The 13653-nt window shown below is 31.6% G+C and overlaps 1 protein-coding gene across 1 annotated transcript; it reads left to right on the top strand.

Moving 5' to 3' along the window:
• Positions 1-683: 683 nt before the first annotated feature.
• Positions 684-12082, top strand: LOC127721829 (uncharacterized). Its single transcript, XM_052228638.1, has 3 exons — positions 684-1363; positions 2484-2639; positions 10105-12082. The coding sequence occupies exons 1-3, from the start codon at positions 1153-1155 to the stop codon at positions 11373-11375; spliced, it is 1638 nt and encodes a 545-aa protein (XP_052084598.1). The 5' UTR covers positions 684-1152; the 3' UTR covers positions 11376-12082.
• Positions 12083-13653: the final 1571 nt, after the last annotated feature.

Genomic DNA, 13653 nt, shown 5'->3' with positions numbered 1-13653 from the left:
GTTGAGATGTTATCTTAATATATAATGCTGTTATGTTTTACATGAAAGTTCACTTGTTTTAAAGAGAATCAATTTTTAACTATGATATTGTCCTATGTGTATTTTATTTCATTGTACATTATTCATTGTATATGCTCTTAGACGCATTTGTAGGTACCCTGCCTGCAAGTGCCCCCGTTGTAAAGGGGTAGTTTCTTAATAAATATATATATATATATATATAATGTGGTAAGCTTTCCAATTAGACAACTATCAATCGAGCACCATATGACAGGGATATAAATATGTCTATATATGTCAGTTTGATTTAAATAAATTATCACACCTTCATCTATGCAAGCGTTTCATATCATATCAAAGAATTAAAACAACACATGTTATCTGTGCTAGAGGAAATATACAAATTGAAATAAAAAATATTTCCTCCGATTATTTACATGATTTACCCTAAATATGTCCTGTACGTATCTATCATACAACAACATTTATTGTCATTACAAAATTACGTAAAAGCACTAAATATCATCGAACTTTGTATTTAACTGGTACAAAATGATTGGCTTCACTTTTACAAACTTTGAGTTTCACATCACGATAATTGTGTTTGAGTAACGTACAATGTGCTTAAGAATGCAAAGGTTTCCCACGTGAAAGGTAAAGTTTCATTTATATTTTTAACCTGTGGAAATTACCAATTTATTAATTTGCAGAGGACGCAGAGTAATGAGGTTCGACGAGGGTTGATGAAATATTTAAAACACAACCATTTAAATTAAAACGTATTTAGTATACATATATGTGATTTAATCAAATTTAAAATCTTTTGTACTGCCAGAAAATATCAGAGCTATATAGAAATATTTATGAAATAGAACAAGTTTCTGGAATATCCCACTGAAGAGGCCATAAGATGGATATTGACTACTGTTTATATATAATAATTCTTTACTGAAATGGAAATAACCGTTAGAATTACTTACGAGGAAAATATTATGACAAATCAGTATTACGTACATAAGTAAAACTTTTCAGTTGCTATTTACGTCATCGTTGAGTATATAAGTAACGTTTGAAGAATTGATTTTAAGTGTTCGTTAGATCGCCCATTGTCATATATGTCTTGGTAACGAAAAAGAAACTGTACTGTACAACATGTCTGACTGGGAATGTTCGTCGTGTACTTTGTTGAATAAAGCAGCAGTCGATATATGTCCTACGTGTAACTTCAGAAATCCTAATGCAGTATTAACTTACCCTGATAATTATGGCATGGACCAAAATGGCGCTACCTCCGAACTCAAATATCCAGGATCGGAGAAATCTGAATTGAAACACCAAGGATCAAATCCGACGGCAGATAAAGGTATGTTCATAAAATTTATGTTCTCTTAATTTTATCTTTTTATTATAAGTATAATTGAGAATCTGGAAGAATTATTTTGCAGAGCTCTACAGTTTTCTTCTAATCCATCTTCGAAACATTGCCAGGATTGTATTGGCAATGTCTCTTAATCTTAAGCGTAGTGTTTTTATCGAAATTTGCATTGTTTGTTTGTTTGTTTTGGAATTTTGTTTATTGGTTGGTTGGTTGTTTTGATAGTTGTTTTTTTTTTGGGGGGGGGGGGGGGGGGGGATATGTTTTGTTTGTTTAAGAATCGTGGTTTTTGATTGCACTCCATAGTAAGTTTTCCTTTCCAATTGATTTTATGATACGTCTCTTTCATATTCCTTTGGGCCCTGAAAAAGTTACATGGTTCACAAATTCAAGTCAGGATGTCGAAAACAGGTAAAGCTACCTTCAGGTTGCAAGAAAACCATAACCCCGTGAAACACATACCTATGCATGTTTGTATACATATACGTACAGTGACCTGTAGTTGATAATATTTACGTTATTTGGTCTCTTGTGGACAATTGTCTCATTATCTTCTTATTTTCATATTCTAATATCGGACAGTCAGGATGGGTTTTCTATGTTTGAATAAAGATGTATAAAATCTATCTGAATTCCGAAAATATTAAAAATGTTTTTTTATCTTGTAGTTTCATTTCGTGCAACTTTTGAAAGAAGACTTAATTTTAAAATGTTAACAAAATGGAGATTCAAGACCCCATTAACAACTATTGCTTCATGAAGATGTAATGTACGATTCTGCGAAGAACACAGTATTGTTTTTGATGGTCAAACTTGTAGTAATATATTTTTTGTCGAATAACAACACTTATTTTTATCCTTTAGATAACTGAAACTAGCAAATAGTTTATATTTCCTGCTGCCTCTTTTGTTTTCTGTCCAAAAATATCTGTCATTTCCGAAAGCTTTTAAGACCATTGTTTTATTTTGACTGTTGATATCATGTTCTTGTAATTCTATTTTTGTTGAAGCTGACACACTTCATATTAAATCATATTTTTTTTTTCAACAAAGGAAATCGTGTATCGATCTATAAGAGCAATTCAAAATCATTTTCTCACGTTTTTAGATTGGACTTGCAGTGACTGTACATTTCATAACTCTGTATCAACAACATGTGAAATGTGTGAGATCTCAAAATCAGAGTCAATTCGGAAATCCCAGACACCTGTGCAGAAACCATCAAAACCTCCAGTCCAAAACATGTCAACTGGTAATACCACAGGTAAGTTTCTTCCTAGTCAGAAACCATCAAAACTTCCAGCCCAAAACATGTAAACTGGTTATGCCATAGGTAAGTCTCTTCCTATTCTTATCAGTAGACAAAGACGTTTAACCCTAATAATGCCACAGAGTCTATATGTGAGGGTATGGATTGGGTGTACAGAAAAGAGATTATAGGCCAAATCTACAGAAAAATGGACCAAGAATAGTGAAAAGTAGGGCAAAAAATTAAGAATAAAAACTCCTTAATAGAGTTACTTTTTTCACTTACTAAAAACAGTATTTAATATGTTCCTGCTAATTTCCATACGATTTAACAATAAAAGTAGCTTATATATGATGCCCCTTTATTCTTATGTTCCACTGTAGAGCATCATAATTATATAAACTACTGTTCTTGTTGTGTCACTGTTGAAAATAGAAATAGAGGGATATCACATATAAACTACTGTTATTGTGACATCGTATGGATAGGAGCAAGAACACATTAGATAAGTGAAAACAAGTTAAAATATTAACGAATGTTAACTAATAAATAAAACACAAACAAAAATATAAAGAAAAATGTGACGGTCCATTCCAAATGCTTATGGTAACACTGTGTCAATCGGCACGTGTTTAACTTTACATTACTAACTTTCAATTAAAACAGTGCAATTGTATGGTATAAAACATAAACGCAACTTTTGACTTTAGCCTTACCTGACAATAATGAATTCGTAGCGCATCCAGAGCTTGAAGTGGAGGGGGAGCAGGAAAGGGGGGAGGGGGGTGGCGTCATAGAACTTTATTTGGATAAAGGTTGAAATGATCAATTAGTTTGGAACCTGTCTAACATGACCCTACTATACAAAAAAAAAAAAAAAAAAAAAAAAATACGGACAAGTCAGATTGGAAAGACTGAATGTTGACCATTTTATTTTATTTTTTTCAAAGATAATAAGAAAAGATGAGTTTCGATCTTTTCTAATTATAAGACGACCTTCAAATAATCTTGAATATTATTTAAAATCGACATTTTTAAGCAGACAATATTTTAATCATTCGTCTTTTTTACAACAGGAAGAAGGAATTAGTCGTTTATAGAAATACGCTGAATAATTATTTAGGTCAGTAACTAGAACACGGAGCGTGAATGATAACAGAAAGGAAGTTTTCTTTCTTCGTATACTCTTCAAACAATAGGAGGAAATATTATGTTTTCCTGTCCGTGTGTCTTTAAGTCCGTCCCGTATCCGGTTTAATATGTTTCTTCTTTCTTTTATAATGTACGCACTGTACAAATTTTCCAACAATTTGTCTCCTTTGCAACGCCCTGTTGGGGGACATAGAGATATTTGGTGTGTGTCCTTGCGTCTATGCTTCCGCCCATCGGTGTGTTCGTGTGTCTGTGCATCTGCCCATCGGTGTGTTCGTGTGTCTGTGCATCCGTTCTTCTGCACTTTCTCATGTACAATTTATATCAAAGGTTTATATCAACATAGCAAAATATGTGCATTAATGGGGAACATTGGACTGCTAGCTGTTCTTTTATTATTTTAGTGGTAAAAATGCAAATACATTAGTATAGTAAAAAAAAACAATTTTCTTTTGCTTTTTTGATTCGGAGATATGACTTTTGCATACTGTCTTGTCGTAGTTCTGATTGACGGCTGAATCTTCATTTATTTGTTCTTTTATTTTTAAGGCTACCAGTTTCTATTCTTTTTTTCTTTATTTGCAATCTTCTCTATTCTTATCTTTTTTCGACCCATTTTCCTTTATGAGTTATTTTTTGATTCGGAGATATGACTTTTGCATACTGTCTTGTCGTAGTTCTGATTGACGGCTGAATCTTCATTTATTTGTTCTTTTATTTTTAAGGCTACCAGTTTCTATTCTTTTTTTCTTTATTTGCAATCTTCTCTATTCTTATCTTTTTTCGACCCATTTTCCTTTATGAGTTATTTTTTGGTCCACTATTGTCTAATTTATAATCCCCATCAAGACTCTTATACAACCTGTCTTTTGTGTGTTGATAATCTGTAGATAGGCTATATATTAGGGTCTGGATGGGGTGTACAACATAGAGAATAATGGACAAAATACTTCATAAAAATGGGCAAAAAAAAATAAAGAATAGAGAGAAAAACCTGACAAAAAAAAAGAATAGATAATAATGGGGTGCTGAAATATAAAGAATAGAGAATAATGGGGTGATGAAATATAAAGAATAGAGAATAATGGGCAAAACATATAAAGAATAGATAAAATTTGTCTAAATAAATAAAGAATACAGAAATGAAGGTTCTCTCATCCAGACCCTAAATTAAATGTATACCTTTCTAGACTCAGGTCGAGTGAGACACAGAGCTTGACATATTCTGTATAGAAACCTGTCTATTGTAGAACACCATATCTTGACATCGAGGGGATGTCTTATGCTATTTTGTTTTAAATTTTTGGGTTGCTGCCTCCTTAAATTGACGTAGACGACAATTCTCCTTTTGTTTACATTCGTTCATATGTATATGTGTTACAGTGAATTTGTATAATCAGGGATTATGTAGAATCCCTAAAATTTTCAGGGATTATGTAGAATCACTGGTTAGTTTAGGGATTATATATAATCACTGAAATTTTCAGGGATTAGGTAAAACCACTAGAAAAAATGTCAGGGATTATGCATAATAACTGAAATGAAGAAACAGTTTTGTGTATAAAAAAAATGAATGAAAGTTAAAAAAATTTATTCTATCAAATCAAATTCAACATGTTAAAACTTCATAATAAACATGATTTGTAAAATTTTAAGCACAATACATGTATTTATTAAAATGTTTGGCACAATTTATTAAAGTGTTTGGCACAATTTATTAAAATGTTAAGCACAATATATAAAAATGTTAACCTTATTAATATATACATGTATAATTAAAGTGTTAGTCATAATATTTTAAGATGTTACACAAAATAAAAATATTAAGCACTAGATATTAAAATGATAACCTCAATATATATCATAATGTTACACAATGTATTAAGATGGTAAGTACAATATATTAAAATAATCATTAAATAAATTTGGATGGCATCGACTATTGCACATTTGACCTGCTTTTCTGCAGGCACTTCTAATTGATTTGCATCTTTTTGTTACCACATTATCCACATTTAAAAAAACCTTGTTCTTCACATATCGAATCAGATTTTATGGAACTAGTAAGAGAAATAAAGTTTTCAATACAAACATCTGAAGGTACCCCAAAAAAAAGGAATCAGCAGCCTCGAACTGATTTTTGGTGTAAGATCCGAGCAGAATTTTATTGTATTAGTTCTCTCAGTTTGAATTTCATGTTCATTTATCCCCTCTTTGCACAAAGGAACATTTAGTTAAAGTTTGAAGATATTTGGCCAAATAGTTTCAGAGGAGAAGATTTTTTAAATAGTTTACGACGACAGACGACAACAGACGACAGACGACGACGACGACAAGTTATGGCATAAGCTCACATGGGGCCCTTTGGGCCCGGTGAGCTAATAAAGGATAGTAGCCATGGTAGCAGCATAAAACAATTTAGATATTTATATGTCAGCAGATAGTAATATTTTGTCTTCTTTATTCGGAGTTCAGTATTTTTGTGATTTTACTTTTTACTAGGTTCTTTTGTCATCAAAAAAAAAAAAAAAACACTGTATTTGTTCCTTGTCCATATCTTGTATTTTGTTTTTTCCTCTGCCATTATCATTTGCTTGTGAAATAATGTGGTTCAATAGTTGAATAAAACTGTTCACTTAATTTGATTTTTGTTATTATTGATAATCCCTGAAATCGTATTAGGGAATTTGTAAAATAATTAGTAAAATGTTCAGTGATTATGTAAAATCACTGGTCAATATCAGGGATCATATATAATCACTAATGAGTTTAGTGATTCTACATATTCCCTGAAAAATCAGGGATTCTACATAATCACTGATTATACAAATTCACTGTAACATATACATTGCGTTGAAAAAAAAAGCCGGACGGAAAAAGGTAGCGATGTCGAAATAACGTGAAGTATGTATCGAAGGGCGTATTAAAGATTTATATAGTACGGAAATAATTAACAAATTATTGACTGGGAGTTAAGTAAAACGGAAGTTGATATTTATTTTTTTATTTCGGTGGGTGTTAATCTTTTAACTGAATGAAGCTATTCATTTAAATACATATCACATTCTATAAATATGAAAGGTGAACATTATTATTGTCCTGGTATCTTTGTTCAATATTAAATAACGTATAAGGATGGAAAACAATTTAACTTTTTCATTACACTATATTCAATTACATAAAAAAAAAAACCACGAAGAACATAAAGATTAATTCATTTATGTTTGCTTTACATGAAATGTCAAATATTTTATGCATATCTAGAAACAATTTTAGGACAAATATCTTCGAATCGTCCTTTAGGTTATCTTATTGTGAAATACCACAAATTCAGAAATTATTGCGTGTATTCATCATTGCGATGTTTGAAGAATGGACAAAAAAGCAAGATTTAGATATTGCGATTTCAGGAATATCTCCATACAGATATATGTATCAGATATAAGAATGCGATTTCTTATTATTGCCATTCGAATTAAAAAAAAAACCTCGCCATACTATCTGAATTAACAGTATATAATTCTATGTATATAATTTATCTATTTCTGTAATTGATAAATGAGATAAACTTCTCATACCAAACGCACCAGAAATAAAATGAATAGAAGTTTTCTGTATTAAGCAAGATGTGTGTATATGTATTACCTTTGTTTTCCCGCCTTTTGATTTTGCTGATATCTCATTTATTATATAAAAAAAAAAAATCTTAATACCTACATTAGTATTTTCTCTATTTAATTTCAAATATATATATTAATATACGGAAATGTAAATTTGTAAACGGAAGTTTCCCAATTGCTGAATAAACTCGTGATAGTATATGATTTTAATCATTACAATTTAGTATATATATCATAACATATCGAAAAAAAAATATTATAAAAAACATAAAAAACATTTTCTTATTACCAACATAAGGACATTCTCTATTTACTTTCAAAAATATGTATCAGATCAATATACGGAAATATAAGTTTGTAAACGGAAGTTTCCCCAACTTCTGAATAAACTCGTGACAGTATATGATTTTAATCATCATAATTTATTATATCATAACATATCGATAAAAGGATGTAAATGTTCATATACTGTAAATTCAGAAATTATGCAATGTTTTATTAATGCTAAAAATGCGACTGTATGAAGTTCGAAATAATAACAACAATAACACAATGGTGTTACATCTTACAAAGTTTATCCAAATTTATTTTTGCAAAGAATTCCGCTCTAGCCGGTGCTATGGGCCGTCTTAAACTTGCAGTGAGGTGACAGTCTATTTTGCTCCGTGTTGAAGGCCTCACTGTGACTTTGAGATGAAGAACAGTAATAAAAGCGCTGTTCCTTTGCTTATTGTGTGTTTTTTTGTTGTGCATGTACTGATTTTGTGTCATGGATGGATACCCCATATCCTTTGTTTTTCAATTGTATTCATATTTTCAGTAATGCGTATCCTTCATAAAATCGCATTAATTAGATTTCGCATTTTTCCCAGAAGTCAAAGATTCGCAATAAAAAGTGCATTCATAAATTTCTATATATACAGTATCTAGAAAAAAAAGAGTAAACAAAGTAACAATCTCATAATCTAAACAATTCATTCCGTTGGTTGAAATATTCTAACGTTTGAACTTGTCAGTTTTTATGGACTTCCCCCTTTTTTAATTTGCTTTTGAGTTCAGTTTTTTGTCAATACTTTTTTAATACAGTTTTTAAAACAGTCTCTCCTTTTATGTACGTTTTGATCATCTACTGATGAGAAAAAACGGCAGGGTTGAGATATAAAAATAGACTAGTAAAACCTCGTCATATTTCTATCTGCATGTTCCTAGTCAAGCAAGCCTTCAGTAGTTATCTTATATCATATCTAAACGTATTGCGATATTATGAGAATTCGCCGTTTCAGAATCTTATGCATTCTGGGTAATATTTTCAAAAGCGCACACGGCCCAAAACGCCATGATCGGCTTACAGCGTCCCAAACAATTGAAATTCAACCAATGACGTGACGTTATTTTCATTTTGGGGTACGAACAATAAAATATCCCATAGTCCTTTAGATTCTTAAACTGCTAAGGGAGCTACCATTTGATTGGTTAAAAACTTCCTAAACATTGGAAATTCAACCAATGGCGTGACGTTATTTTCATTTTGGGGTACGAACAATGAAATTACCCATAGTCCTTTAGATTCTTAAACTGCTAAGGGAGCTACCTTTTGATTGGTTAAAAACTTCCTAAACATTGGAAATTCAACCAATGACGTGACGTTATTTTCATTTTGGGGTACGAACAATGAAATTACCCATAGTTCTTTAGATTCTCAAAAGGCGAATTGAAGAATTATTCTTGAGAAAGATCTCATGTATAGACACTGTCTATTGTTCAAGACTGCTGCTGATGTCTTTGCCTTATTTTTGTCGTTAGGTTGTTGTTTCACTGACGGAATCAACACATCTTCTTTTGTACATATTCGCTTTTAACTTACCTTTGTATCACTTCTCTAAAGCAGAAATTTTAATACTAGTACAATTGCGATTACAAAATGGTCGCAATAAGTAGCTCGAAGACGACCATTGGGTCCGAACACTTTCTTAATGGTCGTACAGAAGCAAAAGATAAATATATTTTATATAACTTTTTGGGATAACTATCTTCTCATTTTTCTTTTTTAACGGATACAATATTTATAATAGATCTTTAAGATAAAAAATTACAAGTATTCGTTTTAAACATCTATTTATATAGCAAAACAGTATATTCCGTCTTTAAATAGTTTGGAGTGAACATTTTCCTTGAATAGATTTTAAGATATTTCATCGAACTATTCCCTGACACATGAGTCATATTTATATTTATTTATCTGATCAGTTTTAAGGAAGATATGGGAAATCAAACACTAGAAACTGGTATTTCCGTCCGGTTTTAATTTGGTATTTTACTGTTGTGAGCGATTTATATCTAGGACTACTGTTGAGTTAAGAGCAGAGTGACAATTATTTCGGATATGTCTGTTGCAGGTCTGTTTTTCATATTTGCTATTTCATTTATTCATCAATTCTATTAATGAATAGAAAGAAAAACAATTGCTCCATGAAAAATGAACATATAGTATATGTAATGTGTAAATACATTTAGTCTAAAAAGTTGACGAAGTTGAAATCTGAATTACATGCATTATGCTGTTATTATTGTTTATTATTTGTTATAATATTTGTTGCCATTCACTAATTTCACGAAGAAGTATGCTTAAAATTGTGTTCTGTTTCGTTTTCTATTTTAAAATTTATGTGTCAGCGTATTTATTATAACTATAACTCATTTCTTTTTAGGAAGTCGATCTCAGAGTCGGAATGACATAGAAACGGATTGTGCTGAAGATGGCGGGGAAGTACGGATGGTGCTAGTTGGTCGCACCGGTAGCGGAAAGAGTGCCACTGGAAATACAATTCTAGGGGAAAACAAGTTTAAGGCAATGGTTTCTGGATCATCAGTGACTGTCAATTGTAGCCGGGGAGAATGTTATCGCGGAAATAGACTTCTTTTAGTCGCTGACACACCAGGGTTATTTGATACAAACCATTTAAACTTTGAAGTCACGCGCGAGATTAGCAAATGCGTTGGCATGACTTCACCTGGTCCACACGCGGTTCTTCTTGTTATCGCTATTGGACGATATACTAAAGAGGAACAGGAGACCGTCGAACATTTTATACAACATTTTGGACATGACGTCATCAGATATATGATGATAGTCTTTACCCGTGAAGATAATTTAAAACAAGAACAGAAGACCATTGAAGAGTTTCTTGAAAATGCTCCATCTGAACTTAAAGAGATTGTACGAAAATGTGAGAACAGGTACATTTGTGTTGACAATATTGCAAGCGAATCTGAAAAGAAGAGAAAAGTTGATGAACTTATAACAAAAATCGACGACATGGTGGATAAAAATGGCGGTGTATGTTATACTAATGAGATGTATGCTGCTGCAGAGGATGTATTAGCAAGACGCATGGATCAAATTAGGGCAGAATTTGAGCAAGACCAAGAACGCGAGAGACGTAAACTTCATAACCAAATATCTTCAGAATTTGAACAGGACATTCGTGCTCTGACAAATGAAAGATCTAAACTAGAAGATAGAATGGCAAGGATGCATTGGGAAAAAGATTACTCCGAGAAGGAAAAACAGACTTTACAGATGGAAATGGTACGAATTCAACAACAAAAGGAGATCAGCCAAGGAGAGATGGACGAGGGAGAGAACCGACAATTATCTGAAAGAATCGCAGCACTGCGCAGGCGTGAAGTTCTCCTTAACCAGCAGCTGCAACAAAAAGAACGTCAACGACTATTGATGCTTTCCGATTTAGAAAAAGCAAATCATGGAATCAAACAAAAACGAAAGGAAAGAGGAAGAGGATCCTCCATGGGATCTTATCGAAGAGAATACATTGATGAAAAAACTGTCCGACAAAAGGCACGCGATGACGTCGAAAACAAATCCTCAAACATTTTTACCGAACTTTTGGAATCACTAAAGAACGTTGGAAAAACATTTCTTAGTCAAGCCATCAAATTTTTCAACAATTTGTTTTGAAGTCGTATTTTCTTTATGGTGTTTGGATTTTTTCGCCATATTTTTGTACAATTTTATTCTATTACGTGTACGTAAACACAAATTAATGACTGTGTGTTTCTGCAAAACTGCGTTATGTATATATGTAAAAGAAAGAAATATTACCATGCATAGATCTTGAAATATATGCAACTCTTCTAACAGTGAAGTAACTTTATGCGACTATATCATAACAATTGCAAAGAAGACTCAAGGATGCATTGCCTAAAACATGTATAAAGAAACCCGATACAACCTAGTTTAGGTATATTTACAAATATCGGCCAGTATGCTTACACTGTTGACACACCTGGTGTTTTCTGATTGGATTTCATGTCCTATCGACTCTTTGCATGTCCTCTTTGTCTGTTTTTGTACAAGTACGTACATTGTAGAAGTAATTTTTGTAATATTACTCCCTTCAAACTATTTATAATTTATGTTTACATTTGTATTGGCATAGCCTCTTTTGGAAACGTAAGATATATTTTGTAAAAATTAAAGTTCCGTTGGTGTTTAATAAGCCAGCATTGTTTGTCTTTTTTTTTGCCGTTATGTTTGCTGTCCTTCTTATTGCGATTTTCATTTCCCCTCAATATTTTCTTATTTCATTGAAATTCCTACCTATATGATTGCGTGTTAGCCTATTGTAATAATATCATGTAAAATAAATGTTAGCGTTTGGAAAATTGTGTTAAAAATTTGATATACTAATTAATTAGAAAAACACTGAAGGTGTAGAACAGTAATAACCATAAATTTATAAAGACCAAACAATACCATTGCCAAAAAAAAAAACAACAAAAAAAACAAAAAAAACCAAAAAAAAAACCAATAGGGCAATAGTAAAAAAAAAAATTACACAACACGAGAAATTGCGCATTACGAATTTTACTATCTATAGGGTGAACATTATTTAAAACTATTTTAGACTTTTCCGTTGCAGTCAAACTACTTAATATTCTTCTATCGGTAAGGGCCTCCTATTGTATCCTTCCTGTAAGTGTGTGAATTTACTGGGTCTCATGAAAGAAAGACTGAGATAATTTAAAGTTAAAATAAAAAGCTGTGGTATGATTTCCAATGAGACAACTATCAACCATGCCAACGGACAATGATTTTAACAACTACAGGCCACCGTACAGTTTTCAACGATTAAACAAGTTCATACCATATACTAAGCTATTAAAGACCACGGGATAACAAAATTGGCAAATATTGAGCAGAAAAAACAACAGTTTGATTTATGCTTATAAAATTAAACAAAAAAGAATTTTGACATAGATTAGTATATTGAATAAAGGCAGATACAAAATAATAAAACTTAAAATTATAGAACTGGAAATTCCCACTTTTACACATTCCTCCCCCGTAGAATATATATGAATATGACGTATGCGTTCCATACGAATTATACAGCATTAAAACCTCTAAAAGATAATTATTTTAATATGAAAATAAAAAAAAATCGACTTTTTGAACAAATGTCCAATATTTATTTGATTTTCACAAATTATATCTCTTTCGCATAATCACATGTAAGCGATACATTAGTTGAAAACTGGTTCAAGGTGGATAGGTTTTTGTTCTGTATACGACGAACAAATTATACAAAGAAGGAATATTTCATGATAGATTCACACTTTTGTAATTATTATTACTGAACTTGTACATGTTGTAATATATTTCTGTAATGAATTATTGTAAAAAAACATTGTCTACTTGGATGTGTGAATTCTTTCATTTATAATATCTGTTATGCCCCATAAATATATTGTTCAATTAAAAACACGGAAGTGTAAAGTGTTTCTAGGAATCATCCTGTTTGTCCGTCCGTCCGTCTGTCTGTCAATCATTCTGTATATGTGAAATAAGGATTTTGCATGATTGCCGATGAGACAACTATCCAACAGAATATAAATGACGTAGACGAAAGCAATTATAGGCCCCCATACGACCTTTCAACAATTAATAAAACCCATACATACCGTATATTGAGCTATAAAAGGTCCCGACATGACTAAATATGAAACAAATAAACAAAAAACTAGCGGTCTGATTTACAACAAAACAATAACAAAAATAGATATAACAGATATCAACCAACGACAAACACTAAATTATAGGCTTCTACCTTAGAACAGTGTCATATAGAATGCACCTTGTAAGCACAACTCCTCCTAACGGGATGTATGGATATAAATGGTACTTTACACAGTTGTAGAACTCTACCTGAGAAAGTGAATAGATGAATAAAATG

This window comes from Mytilus californianus, unplaced genomic scaffold (assembly GCF_021869535.1).
Source record: "Mytilus californianus isolate M0D057914Y unplaced genomic scaffold, xbMytCali1.0.p SCAF_12, whole genome shotgun sequence".
Classification (NCBI taxonomy): domain Eukaryota; kingdom Metazoa; phylum Mollusca; class Bivalvia; order Mytilida; family Mytilidae; genus Mytilus; species Mytilus californianus.
This window is presented reverse-complemented; position numbering and strand designations above follow the sequence as displayed.

Excerpts from the sequence above, each read along its gene's own strand:
- LOC127721829 (XM_052228638.1), top strand. The coding sequence starts at position 1,153 with ATGTCTGACTGGGAATGTTCGTCGTGTACTTTGTTGAATAAAGCAGCA. Across the intron at positions 1,364-2,483 it reads AAATCCGACGGCAGATAAAG|ATTGGACTTGCAGTGACTGT; the intron begins GTATGTTCATAA and ends TCACGTTTTTAG. Across the intron at positions 2,640-10,104 it reads GTCAACTGGTAATACCACAG|GAAGTCGATCTCAGAGTCGG; the intron begins GTAAGTTTCTTC and ends ATTTCTTTTTAG.